Source organism: Felis catus, chromosome E1 (assembly GCF_018350175.1).
Source record: "Felis catus isolate Fca126 chromosome E1, F.catus_Fca126_mat1.0, whole genome shotgun sequence".
NCBI classification, from domain to species: domain Eukaryota; kingdom Metazoa; phylum Chordata; class Mammalia; order Carnivora; family Felidae; genus Felis; species Felis catus.
Window position 1 is genome coordinate 20,470,990 of NC_058381.1, and position 15,176 is coordinate 20,486,165.

Sequence of the window (15,176 nt, forward strand, 5' to 3'; positions counted from 1 at the left end):
GAACCCTCTTCTCATTCCTCTCCAGAATTTCTGTCACTGATTCTTTTACCTGTCCTTCTGTTCATTCTGAGTCTTCAGTCTTTCTTCTCCCCTTGGATCTTCCTGTTAGTCCTTGAACTGCCCCAGCTACAAAAGCATAGGCTTTTCTCCTTTCTAAATTGCTGTCTTTTTTTCTGTCAAGTTTCTTGAAAAAGCTGAAAAAGTATCCTTCCTTTACTGACTCCTTGAAAGAAGTCAATAACTTCCTTATAACCTCTCCTTTTGGGGGGAAGTTGACCCTATTGAACACTCTAGTCTTCTTTGACATCAGTGTCTTCTTGGTTCTCCTCCCTTGACTGACTCTCTTTGGTCACACTTTGCTGTTTCCTCTTCCTTGTGACTGACTTTTAAGTGTGGGTGTTTCTCAATGTGTTTCTTAGCTTCTTTCTCTTCCTGTTCTGTTTCCTGTCTCAAATCTCATACTCACCTGTGGCTTTCGCTGCTGCATGCCACCAGTGGTCTCTTCACCTAGACCTTCAGTAGCTTCCCTCTCTCCTAAATTCCAGGTCCAGATTTCCAGCTGCATAATGGACATACATACCTAAATGTCTCAGGCGTCTCAGTCTCAACATGTCAAAAAGCAAAATTATTATCTAACTCCTCTCTCAACCTTTTTGTCCTGTTCAAGTGAGTAGTATCATTATTGGTTTAATGTTTCTCAAGCTACTGTCTTTGGGTTAATTTTGACTCCTTTTTCTCTTCACCCTTCATATCTAGTCAGTTGCTAGATCAGGTTTAGTTTGTCTCCAAACCTGCCTCCTCCTTCCCCATCCTACAGTCACTGTGCTAATAAAGGTCTGGGGCATTGGAGCAATGTTTTGCTGATGTAACCGTTGCTGATTACTTCTCCCAATCCACTACTGACCCCAAAGTCATTTTTCTCAAACACAAATCTGATCATGTAACTCCTTTATTTGAAATTCTCCAGTGGTTTCCTATTATTCCCAGGCTACATTTTACTTTAACATGGCAAGCTAAAGGAAAGCATCTTTTCATCCGTTACCAGATAACTTCATGTGTTCCTACTTTTGTGCTTTTGTGTATTTTGTCTTCTTTGCCTGGAAATTCCCCCTTCTCATCTATCCCCTTGGCAGACTCCTGTGCACCCTTCCAGATCCAGTTGTGCTTTCTTTTCTTTTGCACTTCCCTATCAAAGCTCTATTCTTTTGTACATGGTGCTAGTCTTGTTTCTGTTTTGGTGACCATCTTTCCCACTGTGTGACTGTGAGCTTCATGAGGGCCTTTTCTTCATATTTTCTCTGTAGTAATTATATCAGTTCCTGGCACATAGTAGGCATTAATATTTGTGTTGAATGAGTGACAGTCTCAGTTTTTTCGTTGCTGTGTTGTTTTGTTTTTAAAAAAAATTGTTTTTTAACGTTTATTTATTATTGAGAGAGCGTGAGCAGGGGAGGGGCAGAGAGAGGAGGAGACACAGAATCTGAGGCAGGTTCCACGCTCTGAGCTGTCAGCACTGGAGGCGGGGCTCGAACTCACGAAACTGTGAGATCATGACCTGAGCTGAAGTCAGACACTCAACTGACTGAGCCACCCAGGTGCCCCGTTTTGTTTTTTAAATAATAAACCTCCTGGGGGATCTGGGTGGCTCAGTCGGTTAAAGGACCAATTCTTGATTTCGGCTCAGGTCGTGATCTCATGGTTGTGAGGTTGAGCCCCAAGTCAGGCTCTGTGCTGGGTGTGGAGCCTGCTTACGATTCATTCATTCATTCATTCATTCATTCATTCATTCATTCTCTCTCTGTGTCTCTCGCCCCCTCCCTCCCTCCCTCTCTCTCTCTCCTTCTCCCTCCTTTTCTCTCTTTCTCCCTCCCTCTCCCTCCCTCCCTCTCTCGCTCTGCCTGCGCCCCTCCATGCTCACGTGCATACTTTCTCTCTCTCAAAAAATGTTCTCTTTAAGTAAATAAATAGATAAACCTATAATAGCCATTTTGCTTGGAGTCCTAATGTGGGCCCTATTTATTACTGTATTTGGGAAAGCAGTATACCAGTTCTTGGCCCTTATTTTACCTTTTCTTTTTCTTTTTCTTTTTTTAAACTAGTCTTATTGTGGGTCTGGTCTGTTCTCTTCTAGCTCAGGACCAGGAGGTGTGGGAAATGGGGATTTGTCTAATCTAGTTTAGCAGTGTTAATAGTTTGTTGGACATTCTTGAGGGCGCTCTCCTTGGCTACAGAGAAGGGTGGATTTTCTCCAGCTCTCTTTAGTTAAGAACAGTAGAGAAGAAGGGTGATTCCTTTAGCCTCAAAATGAGAGGTTTCTTGGGTAGAGTATTTTAAAAGTACTGGGGTGTGGCACATACACTCAGTAAATGGTTATTAAGTCACAAGTTCCCAGATGGTGTACAGGCACGCAAGTATATGATAGGTGGGTTTAAAATGTGCTGAAACACGGGACACCTGGGTAGCTCAGTCAGTTAAACATCTGGCTTTGGCTCAGGTCATGATCTCACAGTTCGTGAGTTCGGGCCCCGCATTGGGTGAGCTCGAGCCCTGCCTTGGGTGACCCCCACTTCTCTCTCTCTCTCTCTCTCTCTCTCTCTCTCTCTCTCTCTCTCTCTCTCTCTCAATCTCCATCTCCATCTCTACCCCCCTCTCCCTCCCTCCCTCCCTCCCTCTCCCTCCCCCTTGTGGGATTCTCTCTCTCCCTTTCTGCCCCTAGCTCACTTGCACCCTCTCTCAAATAAATAAATAAGTAAACAAACAAACAAATAAAATGTGCTGAAACATTGTTCCCTTGGGTCACGTGTAAGTAGTTTTATCCTTTTATTTCAAGGTGCTGAATACTTTCTCTGTGTCTTGATGTTAAGAATGTTGGGAAGCACTGTGGTAATAAACAAATGGGGCTGAGGTCTGTAACCTCATAAAGGCTGAAGTGGAGTTAGAACTAATACAGACTCTGAGGGCTTAGATGCCTCCCAAGCTAGAAAAAACTAAATTTCATGTTATCCCAAGTGATAGTGTAGGTTGCAAGTAATAGCAAGTTCAATCAAAGTTAGCCTTGTTGGGAACAACCCAGCTTTTTTTTTTTTTCAGGTTTATTTTTTATTTTTGAAAGAAAGAGAGCACTGGCAGGGGAGGGGCAGAGAGAGAGGGAGACATAGAAGCCAAAGCAGACTGCAGGCTCTGAGCTTGTCAGTGCAGAGCCCGATGAACCCACAAACCATGAGGTCACAACCTGAGCTAAAGTCGGACACTTAACTGACTGAGCCATCCAGGTGCCCTTCCAACTTCTAAATGACAGAGAATTATTTAAACTGTAGTCTATCAGCCGAAGGAAGTACTGCTTAACCATGTCCAGTTAAATTAAGTTCATATGTCTAGCATTATATGAAGTCTATATATTGATTGCATCTAGGCAAAAGCACACCTGTAAATGACAAGTATCTGAAATGAGAGTATAAGAGATTGGATTTCTTTTTTCTTATGAGAGCAGCTTACATATAAAAATGTCAAGCTTAGGCAAGCTGTCTTAAAGACATGTTACCAAAACAAGTCATTCAGGCAGTCCAGGATATTTGGTTGAACTTCCTGACCTATGAGGGTGATGTCCTGGAGGCTAAACGTGGCCTTTTCTAGTGGCTTCAGAAGATAGCAGAACCATGGTGGTGATGGGAAGCCTGGGGAAGGATGTTAGCGCTCCCTGCCTGCCCCTGCTTTTTAAACGTTTTTAGGATCCCCTTTGAGTGGGGTCTCTAACTCCTTTGGAATTTATATTGTCAAGATGACATTGAACTTGGTGACTAAAGAACTAGGTCTAATCCCAGCTCTGCCACTAGCTGGCATTGACTTTAGGGCAGGCCCTTTATCCCTTCCTGATCTCATCACTAAGTAGATGGGGTTGGGATAGATTTCTGAGGCCCTTCCCAGCTCTGATCTTTGATGGTTCTATTATTTCATATGGTTCTTACTCCTTTCTTTTTAATGCCCAGGTATTATCCATGCAGCAGAGGAGAAGGATTGGAAAACTGCATACTCATATTTCTATGAGGCATTTGAGGGTTATGATTCCATCGATAGCCCCAAGGCCATCACATCTCTGAAGTACATGTTGCTGTGCAAAATTATGCTCAACACGTAGGTACACATTAACTTGGGGGTATGAGAACTCAAGTTCTTCACCTCAGTTTTTGGCCATACAGATGGCTTGCACAGGGAGTTGGGCTGGTTACAGAAGCAGAAGTGGCCACCTCTGGGGCTGGTTGACATAGAGTGGGGGGATTGAAGGTGTTCCAGAGCACAGTTCCTTGCTAGTCTTTGAGAATCAGGGAGACAGATTTTAGAAATCTCCTTTCCAGACTCTCTTAGAGTGTTCTCATCATCCTGCAATTATTATGACCAGAGAGTTGCTGAGCACCAGACAGTGGGCCTGGAAATTAGCTTACAGTCCAGCACTGGCCAGGTGGGCCACCCAGAATGGGGGTGGGTTAAGGAAGAGGTTAGGGAGAGGTTTGAGAAAGGGGACAACAGCAAGTATGACAGATCTTTTCATAAGGAATTCTACAGAATTTATCAACATTCCTTTGGGAGTAATGAGATATTGACCGACATTATTCTGTCTGTCGGGTCTACTACTTTTGGGACGTTCAGTGCTGCTTTCTTTTTAATGCTGGAGTTTTTCTGCTCTCAAGTGCTGGGCTTAGGCAGAGAGTGAAGAAAGCCTGCCTTCTGTGAGGTGAGGGGCCTGTGGGTTTGGGTGTGGGGACTGTTAACCTCTATGGGCGGTCTTCTCCGTGGAATTCTGAGACAAATTTGCCTCAACCTATACTTAGAACCCTAACATCCTGGAGCAGTTGACCAAGTTTGTCTTTTTTTTTCTAGCCCAGAAGATGTCCAGGCTTTGGTGAGCGGGAAACTTGCGCTTCGGTATGCAGGGAGGCAGGTAGGGAATACTTTGACTGCAGTTCTGATCCTCTTCTCACTCTGAGGCCAGCACATTGTCAGTCATGATGCACAGTGAGACCAGTGCTCTTCAGGTCTCCATTCTATATTCTCCATGTGATCCCCCTCGCCCCCTGCCACCCCTTTCCCTTAAGGCCATGCAGTGTGTTTCCTGTACTGTTAAATTCTTGGCCTGGAGAGTCTGTGCTTGGTGCTCTTATGGACATCAGGTGGTTTGAGGGAGTTATAAGAACTGAACCATAGCATTTGCACAGGTTTGGCTGCATTTTGCTTTGACCAAAAAATTTATCTATCTTGAGCCTGATTTGTTAACTTAATATGTGCAGACTATGAAATCTTGGGTTCTCCAAGAATCTGGAGCCTGGCAAGGTCTGGTGCACATGTGCTTTAGGGAGGTTGAAGTGCTTGGTGCAGAAACTAGGTTTTGGTGGCTCATCCAAGTGTTGCTCAGTACCTTTCCAATTCATGTCCTCAGTGTGTGTGGTGCAAGAGGCCTTTGCTAGTCAGGAGGAGCCCCTTTTGTGCCTGAGTAGGTATGAGTATGACCTGTGTAAAGGTGGTCTCAGAAGTCTGGACCATCCCTTCTTTGTACTTGGCTTGATTATCACTAGTCAAGTAGAAGTAATCTTTCTGGATTTCAAATGCAGTTGTCTCTGAACAATAGACCCATTAACAATCTTATTATGTCCTTGGAGGAATGGCCCTAACAGATGGAAGAAACTGTCCTTCTCTACAAGTGGTCCTAAATGGCTTTTCATCCAAAAAAGTTTCAGATCCCCTCGTAGTTTTGACCACAGGAATAGTCGTATGGAACTAGAGTTCAGGAAATGGGCTAAGAGAGGTCTCAAGTGTCCAGGACAGGGTCAGGTAAGTAGTAAATGGTGGAGCCAGACTTTGAACTTGGGTTATCTGGCTCTCATTTCCAGGCGTTTCTAATTGTGACATCTGTTCTGTCTGGCATAAATGCTGAGACAGACTAATGATTAGTTTTGCACCATTTCAAAGTCTGCTGTGTAACACATAGCGTCCTTATGTAAGTGCATAGGCTGGTACGAGAGGAGGTCCTTCTGGTCCTTTGTACCTTGATGACCACTTTCAAGCAGGAGTCAGAACAGTCTCCCAGAAAGATTGTAGATGTCTTGCTGAGTGGAGACTTGATAGCTTGGTGAAGTGCCTTTTATTAACCAGGTTAGAAGTTGCTCTCAGCCACTGATTGTACCTTCATCCCTCTGTGGCATTTTAACGTTGAGTGTAATATGTAGAATTCTGGTGTCTCAACCCTAATGAAAATAGACCTTGGCTCGTGCTCTGTACCAAACCTGGGAGAATGAGAGTTGATGAAGCACAGGTATGATGATCAGGTCTAAGGGCAAAAAGAGTCTGGGGGCTTGGGCATAAAGAGCCTTGGAGGAGGGGTAAAGAGATCATAGTTCTCTCGTCATTTTCTAGCTTTTCTTCCCAGGCCTCTGAAAACCAGTGGTGGGGCAGGTTCTTCCTCGCATCCAAAAGTTGCGTGGACATAGCGGACTGCTTGTGACATTTAGTGGATGAGGTCTGAATGCAGAAGAGATCACTTTCACTGCTTTTCTCTTTACTCTTAGACAGAAGCATTAAAATGTGTGGCTCAGGCTAGCAAGAACAGATCACTGGCAGATTTTGAAAAGGTAAGCATGGTATCGGGTTGGTAGGGAATTGGGTGGAGGAGAGGGTCATTTACATACTTAAAAAAACCTTTTTGTTTGTAAATAATAGTTTCACAAGAAGTTTCAAAGATAGTACACAGTGATCCCGTGTACCATTCACCCAGTTTCCCGATGGTTACATCTTAATTATAGTACAGTATCAAAACCTGGAAAGAGTTGAGCACTTTTGTACACTGAAACTTGTTGAGTTGTAATACCTCATTTATATATAGTAACTTTCAGTTTCAAACATTTGTTTCTGTCATCCTTTTCTACTTAATTTTTCACAACAACCTCTTACCTGCGTTTTATAGTTGAGGGAGCTGGGGTTCAGCGAGAAGGCCCGAAGCCCCACAGCTCACATGTCAGGGTTCGATGCCAGGCTTGGCACTTGTTCCACATTCCACGGTCTCAGGGTTTCCTTCAGCTCCAGAAATGTCAGCTCTGCTTCTCGTCTGTCGGCAAAGGAGAAGTCTTGATGTATGCTAGTGGACTGGAACACACTTCCTCAGTTCACTCTTCAGGCTGTCTTTGTCTCCTCTGCCTTCCACTCATTGTTAGTGAAGGTTTGAAAAGGGAGAACTTGCCTGAGCAGTAGTGTGAGACTTATCTGTTCTCTTCTGAGCCTCTCTCCTCTTAGTCTGAGTATATTGACCAACCTAATAAAAACAAACCTAGATCTAGGAAGAAAAACGTAGTGTGGACAGAGGCTAGACCATTTGGCTGTGGGTGTCCCCCAAGATTCATCATCTTTGCAGAGCTTTCTTGCTGGTTTCATTCACTTCCTTACTTGTCATGATTTGCTTGCTTAACACCTTATAGCACAGCTGGCATGAGGCTGGATATTGAGACCATTTCTCAGGGTAGATAAATTACATTCATGAATAAACAATAGATCATTTTATTTTAAAGTTTGGGATGTTTGATGGGACACTTCTGTTAGTAGGTGTTCCTTGGGAAAGGGTCTGGGAAACCCTAGGGCTAAACAAAATTAGATGCTTTGCTTTCTGTTAACTGCAGAACTGTATGCTGATGTTCTTGTAAAACTCCAAGAGCCACTTGTGGAATGCATTTCCCGTTGTTTACCTCAAAAAACTTTTTTCCTTTTTTTTCACGGAGACCCTATTTACTCTGTGGATACATCTTGAGAACTGCTTGTATAGTTGATTTGGCTTTCAAGCTGAGCTGTTCTTGGGGCTTACGTGGTTTGAGCGAGCTGTCAACGTGAGACTTTCCTATAGAAAGATGGTGCCGAGAAGGGGCTCCGTCTTTTAGTTCTTGATGTTTCTTTTCTTCTACTTTCTGTCATAACTGGTCTTTCATCTCAGATCCTCCATAACTTCAGTCAACCATGGATTTACAAAGTCCAGCAGACTACTTAGGAAGCTAGGAGTAGTGTGCCTTTCAGGTGCTTCTGTGTGCCAATCTCTGTGACCGGCTCTCTTGGCAGGCCCTGACAGATTACCGGGCAGAGCTCCGGGATGACCCAATCATCAGTACACACTTGGCCAAGTTGTATGACAACTTGCTGGAACAGAATCTGATCCGGGTCATTGAGCCTTTTTCCCGAGTTCAGGTAAGGACCCTGCGGGGGACCCTGGTTCTTCTCTGGCTAAGTGTTCTCTCTAGCTCCCTCCCTTCCCACACCTATCCACAATAGGAACTTGCTTCCAGGGCTGTGTCTGGAGGGCTAGAGGCTTGAGCTTTTCTTGTGGAGGTGCTGTGGGGTGGAGGCCGGGGAGATGGCCTCTGCTTGTAATCTGAGAGCAGTCCCCTCCTTGCTTCTGTAGTCACCGTGCCTGTGGTAGATACTCCTGTAGGGGCATGTGGGGTAGGAGTGTGTGTTGTCTGGCAATGAGAGGCAGGCAGACGGACAGAGCACGAGAGACCTAAGCATGACCAGAGACAGTCCGTCCCAGAGAGATGCTGGGCCAGGTTTCAGGAGACACAGCAATCCCACCCCCACTCTACCTCCATGTTAGAGGCAGAAGCATGACTCTCGGTGTCGCTCTCTGCCTTTTCTTTTAGATTGAACACATATCTAGCCTCATCAAACTCTCCAAGGTAAGCAGTCCTGAGCTTGTCTTGGGGGTGGGGACGGGGAGAGGGGCACATGGAGGTGCTGGCATTTACACTGGATGGGCCTGGTTGGAGGTCCTCAAGCTTCTTCATGTGGTAAGGAGACCACGAGCTCAGAGCTCGAGTTGCATTGTTGCCGTTTTGTTTTCGATCCATTTGCCCTTTTATACAAAACTTTCATGCCCGTGTGATCTTCCACTAGTGGATACCAGTCCCTTTCATCATGTGCTTTGATTTTAGGCCGACGTGGAAAGGAAATTATCACAGATGATTCTTGACAAGAAATTTCATGGTGAGTAAGTCATATAGGCGAGGGGGCTGCTGGCGGTGGGGATGCGGATGAGGCATCACGCTCTTGTTTATCTTGAAAGGAGATGTTCCATTTGTTTCACCTGGTGGCTCCCTGGGATCCTTGCCCCTCTTATCCCCATAAGAGAATGTGTAATAGACATGTGCACATGGAACATGGAGATGCTTTCTGGTTCTCCTCCTTTCTGGAGAAAGGGAGGCAGCTAGGGAGTGGGCTGCTTCTCAAGTGCTTTTGTGTCTAATCCGTTCTTTTACCTGGGTTGCCCTTGTGTTTCCTGCAGGGATCTTGGACCAGGGGGAGGGTGTCTTGATTATTTTCGATGAACCCCCAGTAGATAAAACTTATGAAGCTGCTCTGGAAACAATTCAGAACATGAGTAAAGTAGTGGATTCCCTCTACAACAAAGCCAAGAAACTGACATAGGTGAGTGCTGGCTCCGGGACCCAGGCCCGGGCAGCGCTGTCTTCTGCCTGTCGAGACTGAAAGCCTCCCGGTGGCCTCACAGCTTCCCCGATTGACACTGCTCTGTCTTCTCTTGCAGAGTTGGATCTGTAGCGGTCCTTTGGAGAGTGTGTGTGGCGGGAGAGTGAAACCTTTGGGGAAAATGCTAGGAGATTCTTTTTTCTTTTTGTTCTACTTTTCGCTCGGAAAGTTTTTAAATCCTCATTTGGTGCATCTGTATTCCAGCCAATAGGTGTGCCAGTTTTCATGTAATCTTTACTGGCCCGACTTGGGAGTGGGGAAATTGCTTAAAAAAAAAAGAAAAAGAAAAAAAAAAAAAGGTTATTCTAAATAAAAGGAAAAAGGCTTACACTACCTAAAGCTGTGCTCTCTGCCTCCTGGGAGAGGGCCGCAAAGCCAGGCGCTCCGCCAACCACTGGGGCTCCTCATCCACCTGCTGGGCGTCAGCTCTCCTCCTCTTCAGAATTGGGTGTTTGCCTGACCATCAAAGCAACGACTTTTTATTCTGTTTGTACTGAACCAAAACAAACAACTGTGTATAGACTGCTATTTTCTTTTTTATTTGAAATGCGGCGTTTTGGTGTTCTTCCCCTGCCACGTGGCCTGTCTCCCGTCCTCCCCCGACAGTGGCTCCAGCACACCGGCCGGAGGTCCCGCCGCAGCCGCACCCGCACAGCTCGCGCCGACCTGTGGAGGAGTGGGGACGCGGCCAGGAGCTAGTGTCCACCAGGGCCACGCGGGAGCAGTGTGGGCCCTCAGGGGGCCTGCTGTGCATGTGGCTCTTTTTAACACAGTAAACTAGATTAGACGTCAGTGTTTTAATTGCCCTTCTCTGCTCTTTTCTGTCCCTTCTCTTTTCCTCTCAACCAGGAGACCGTCACATGTCTCTCTCCCTCCCTCCTTTCCTCCAGGGGAGTCAGGCTGTCTGAAATCCATCAGCTTCTCTCCCTGTCCCCCTCCTCCTCCTGCTGTCAGATGGATTTAGTCTTTTTTTAACAAGTGAACATTGGAAATGCGACTGTGGGGTGTGGGGCTTTTGGTGTTTTTGTTTTCGTTTTTGTTTTTTTAAAATCTTCGTTGTTGGGTTTTCGAGCAACCTCATGTCCCCCTCCCAGGGAGCTTCTTTATTTACCTCTTAGAAATCGAACGGATGGGAGGTAGAGCATTGTATTTCCGCATGCTTTGTTTTATGATGAGATCACATAGCAAGGCTTTCATGCCGTTTGGGCAGGTAAGCTTCTGTACCTCCGTCGTGCTCAGCTCTGTTTTCTTCCTCTCATCTCTTTGTCTTCTCCTCTCCTCCTCCCCTCATGCCTCATTCCCGCTGGCCTCCTTTTTCTTTCCCTTTCTCAGATGATCCTTCCAGGTTTTCGTAATAAATTTATATTTTGTAAAAGGATTTTGTTGTACCAGGTTTTGCATCCTCACTGAATCTGACTGGCTTTTACTTTCCTCTCCAAAATCAGGTTTTTGTTCTCAACATCTCTCCCCGTCATGTCCAGTCACTGTTTTGGTTTTGGCACCATCAATATCAAATGTACAAACGGTTCTTGCTAACCAACACCAGGTATATCTGATGTTCAGATGAGTTCCAATAAAAACAATTTTTTTTTTCAAAAAGTGTCCTTTCTTGAGTGCTGGAGGGCTTCTGATCAAGTCCACACAGCTCTGTGTAGCCTTCTAGACTGGCCAAACCTCTGGTATCTCATTTGCTTCATGGGAGACCTTTGGACCCAGGGTGAAGTGGAGGGCTTCGGGTAAGAAAGTTGTCGGTGAGGTCGGAGGCGGGAAGTGGTGTGCAGGTATCCTTCCGTTTTTCCAAGGCAACACGGTCCAGTGAGGACACGGTTTGGGTTGTAATCCTCTGCCGCTTCCGTGGTAGGTAATTGTGGTGTGAGGGTTATATGAAGTCACGCAAGTGCCTGGGGAGTCCTGACATTCAGTTGTGGTTGTGCTTCTAGTTGGAATCTTTTGGAAAAGCCGTATGATTTTTCACACAGCCCCTCAGACCCCGGGAGTGGTGGTTTGAGGGGCTCTGAGGCTGACAGGAGAGAGGTGTGCGCTCTGGCCGCCAGTTTACTTCAGTCCAAACCACTCTCATTCTGTTTTAGTTTTGTATAGTCTCTTTGTAGTTTCACTTGTGGGAGGATTTTGCTTCACTAAAGGACTTTAAGAGATCTTCCAAAGGGATCCAGTCAGCCCTAGAGCTGGAGAAGAGGGAGGGTTTCCCAAGCCTAGGGCAGCCCCGAGGAGCTCAGTCGGCAGCAGCCCTTTCCTCTGCTCCCTTTATGGGTCTGATGACCTCCTCTAGACCCGTGCTGTCCACTGTGTAGCCACTAGTCTCATGTGGCTGTCGAGCCTTTGAGATGTGGGTAATTCGAAGTGTGATGCGTTGCAAGTGTAAACACAAACCAGACTTCGAAGACTTGGTATGAAACAAAAAATGTAAAATAGCTCAACTTTTTAATATAGATGTTGAAATATTTTGAGCATCATGGGTTAAATAAAATATATTATTAAAACCCACCTGTTTCTTTTTTTTTTCTTATTTTTTTAATGTGGCTACTAGAAAATACTCAATTTTATCTACGTGGCTTGCTTTTGTGGCTCACGTTACACTGTTTTGGACTGTGCTGCTCTAGACCTCTGGGACTGCTTTCCCTCCCTGGCCTCCAGGAGGCTGGGTCTGGACACAGCAGAGAGGGTCCGGTGGCCCATGGGCTGGCCTGGGCCAGGCTTCCTCATCTAGGGACCCTTCCTGGCACCAGCGTGCATCAGTGCCAAGGCTTTCTTGTGTGCTAATGAGACAGCGCTGGTGTTGGGAGCAGAGGCTGAGGCGCTTGGCTCTGGAACACTGCTGAGTGCTAGTTATGTAATCTGTGCTGCCCAGAAGGGCCACTAGATGCTGCTCTGTGATCCCTGAAGGAACAAAGCATGGCTTCCTCAGAAGCCAGGGCTTAGCCTTGCTTTATCTGGAGCCCTTTCTGGAAGGTAGCTGGCTGGGGCCTTGGCCTCTCCTTCTTGGGGTAGTATGGGAATGGGGCCATGCAGAGGACGGGATTCTCTGATGCTACACAGGAATGCCAGCTATAGCATAAGGCTAATGGCATAGATAACAAGGAGGCTGGCCCTTCTAGAAGCTAGAGGCAGGCTATAGGATAAGTAGGCTGATTGATGGGGTTTGGAGCTCTCTGAAGAAGACTGGGAAGAAAACAGCTCTGCTTCGTTCAGCTGGGTCTGCGTTCTGGGGCCTTGATTCTGCCATTTGTGGCAGAATGTTGACCTTTCTTCCTTGCCTTGCAATTGGAGCTGTGATGGGGGCTTGGGGTGGTGGTGGTGACGGTGGGTACCTTGAAACAGTGGGCATGGCCGGGTGGATAGGACTTGCGGTCAGCCTCTTTCCTCAGTCACAGTAGCAAGCGGGCTGGCAGTGCACGTTTCATTCATGCTGTGCTGCAAACATGGCTTTGCCTTTGACACGTGAGGAGACTGAGGTAGTAATGCAAAGAGCTCTTTTTGAAAGTGCTAGGGAAGGCTGGCTGAACAAAGGCAAGAAGAGAAGATACCAGAGTGTGGGCAGATTGGAAGAGGCCCAGGCAAGTGCATGCTTCTTAGGTGTGGGAAATTGAAATGGGGTAAAGTGGACCTTGGTGCCGTCTGCCATGAACTGGAATAGCTAGAACTGAAATTTGTAGGTACAGGGAACAGGGTGGGTCCAGATAGTTCTAAGGGGAGGATTACAGGCTTCGAAATCTAGGCCCGTTTTGTGAAATGGAAAGCATTTAACCTTTGCTCAACACCAGAATCTGAAGGCGACCCTGAGAGGCAATATGGGCAAAGGCTTGGGCCTCTGGGCCTCTCCACCTGGGGCTGGTGGGAGAAGGGCTTAGCCTTAGAGAAAAGAGAGTAATTGGGCCAGGGGGCCTGGAGGAGATTACCTCTTCAAGCTCCTTACTATAGGGAAGGAGGGTTGAGGATCACTCCATTTTCAAAGCAGGCAGAGGTTGTACATGGAGGAACATTTGGAGGGAGGGGCGCAGCGAGCTAAGGGCCTGCTTTCATCTAAGTTAAGATGACAGCTGCTGTGGAGGTTTCAGAAGTAGCCCTCTGGGTACAGAACAATGCATTTTCCATTCTACGGTCACCAAAGTCCCTAAAGCTTTCAATTGCCACTATTGACAGAGAAATCGCTGGGTAGTACATACACAAATTCTAGCGCTTTCTGACTCGATAGCAGCATTGTTCTGTGTAGGGCAGTAGGCAGAACTGGCAGAGCTGGCACAGGTTGACAGCCTCGTGTGAAGTGGCCAGGGAATTGGGTAGTCTAATCTGGATTACTACTTCCTTATCTTTTGGTCCAGAGGTGATAATCTGGATTAAGATACGGATTGGAGCTTCTGTTTCTCTGGTTTGTGGTCAACTCTGAATCAATTTACAGAACAAAACTAAAAGAAAAACAAATGAATGATTCTTGTGAAGGATCTGAATTCTTGTCTGTGAGAGGAAATGTTCTTAGTCGAGTCAGAATTTTACAATTTTACTGGTGCCAGATCTTCAAATGATACATGTTTTGCATGAAAACCAGTTAAATCAGAGGATCAGAGGCTGGTTGGAAAAACGGTTGCTTCAGCTTTACTAGAACTGGTAAGAGGGCCAGTGGAAACGTCGAGGTCACATCTGTGAAGGACTGGCCCGTCTCTGGGGCAGCGGACGACCCAGGGGCTCTCAGAGCCCTATTGGTGTGGGAAAGCCAGGCGGTATTTGCGGACCAACCCGGAACGCCTACGCCTCTTTGGCCTGGATTTCTATTTACCTCTAGGCCCGGGGCATTTACCTGGAGTGCGGGAACAGAGGACCCGGAGGGGGAGGCACGAAAGTCGATGGGACAGCCCATCGGGATGCGAGTGGCTTCAGCAAAGGCTTCTCCTCCCCCGGCGCCCCAGCATCTTTCCCGGGTGGCGAGGATGTTAATGGAAAAAGGGATCTCGGAGTCCCGGCCAGCCTCTGTGGATGGCTTCTCGTGCGGCAACCTCAGTCCGGGCGGGCCGCGCGTCGCCAGGGCGGGGACGCGGCCGAGAGCGCCCCCGCGGCCCGCGGCTGCGGGCGCCGCGGCGGGAACAAAGGCAGCACGTGTCTGGGCGGGGCGGCGGGCGGGTTCGGCCCTCGGCCCCGCCCCCGGCGCTCCCCCTCCCACCCCCGGCCCGGCCCCGAGCTCGGCTGCGCGGGGCGCCCGGGACTCTCACGCGGCCGGGCTGCTGCTGGCGCGGCGGCGCAGAGCGGGCGGCGAGCGGTGCGGGAGGGGCGGCCCCAGGGGCGGGGCGGGGCTGGCGCCGCGAGTACCCGCCGCCACCGCCCGAGTCCGGGTCCTCCAAGGGGCGCGGCGAGTAGAGGCGCTCGGGATCGCGGCCGCGTCCCTGTCCGCACCGCGCCCGGCTGTCGCTGAGGAGCGCGGCGGCCCCGGGCTCCCCGGCCAGAGCAGGCCAGCCCGGCGCGTGGGCCGCGCGCGCGCGCGCCCCCGACAAGGAGGCCGCGGAGGAGCGCGCCGGGGCGGGAACGGGAGCGCGGCGGCGGCGGCGGCGGCGAAGGCGGCCGGCGGGGGGCGGGGCCGCGGCGTCTGCAGAACCTTGGACAGAAGCTCCGGAGCCGCCGCCGCCGCCGCCGCCGAGCGCGAGCCCCGCCGAGCCGCG

General features: G+C 48.2%; 1 protein-coding gene and 1 long non-coding RNA gene across 2 annotated transcripts in view; one reads left to right on the forward strand and one right to left on the reverse strand.

Moving 5' to 3' along the window:
• PSMD11 (proteasome 26S subunit, non-ATPase 11) overlaps window positions 1-11,109 on the forward strand; it is a 30,087-nt gene extending 18,978 nt beyond the window's left edge. Inside the window, exons 7-14 of the mRNA XM_023243436.2 lie at window positions 3,987-4,131; window positions 4,876-4,936; window positions 6,558-6,620; window positions 8,089-8,214; window positions 8,667-8,702; window positions 8,958-9,009; window positions 9,308-9,450; window positions 9,569-11,109. Coding sequence (XP_023099204.1) covers window positions 3,987-4,131; window positions 4,876-4,936; window positions 6,558-6,620; window positions 8,089-8,214; window positions 8,667-8,702; window positions 8,958-9,009; window positions 9,308-9,450 — 626 coding nt within the window. The 3' untranslated portion in view covers window positions 9,569-11,109. The remainder of the gene's footprint in view (window positions 1-3,986; window positions 4,132-4,875; window positions 4,937-6,557; window positions 6,621-8,088; window positions 8,215-8,666; window positions 8,703-8,957; window positions 9,010-9,307; window positions 9,451-9,568) is intronic.
• Window positions 4,182-14,664, reverse strand: LOC123381847. The gene is made up of 2 exons (XR_006589320.1): window positions 14,324-14,664; window positions 4,182-9,775 (listed from the first exon to the last, which is right to left on the reverse strand). It is a non-coding gene; the product is annotated as an uncharacterized LOC123381847 (long non-coding RNA).
• Between the last annotated feature and the right edge of the window lie 512 nt (window positions 14,665-15,176).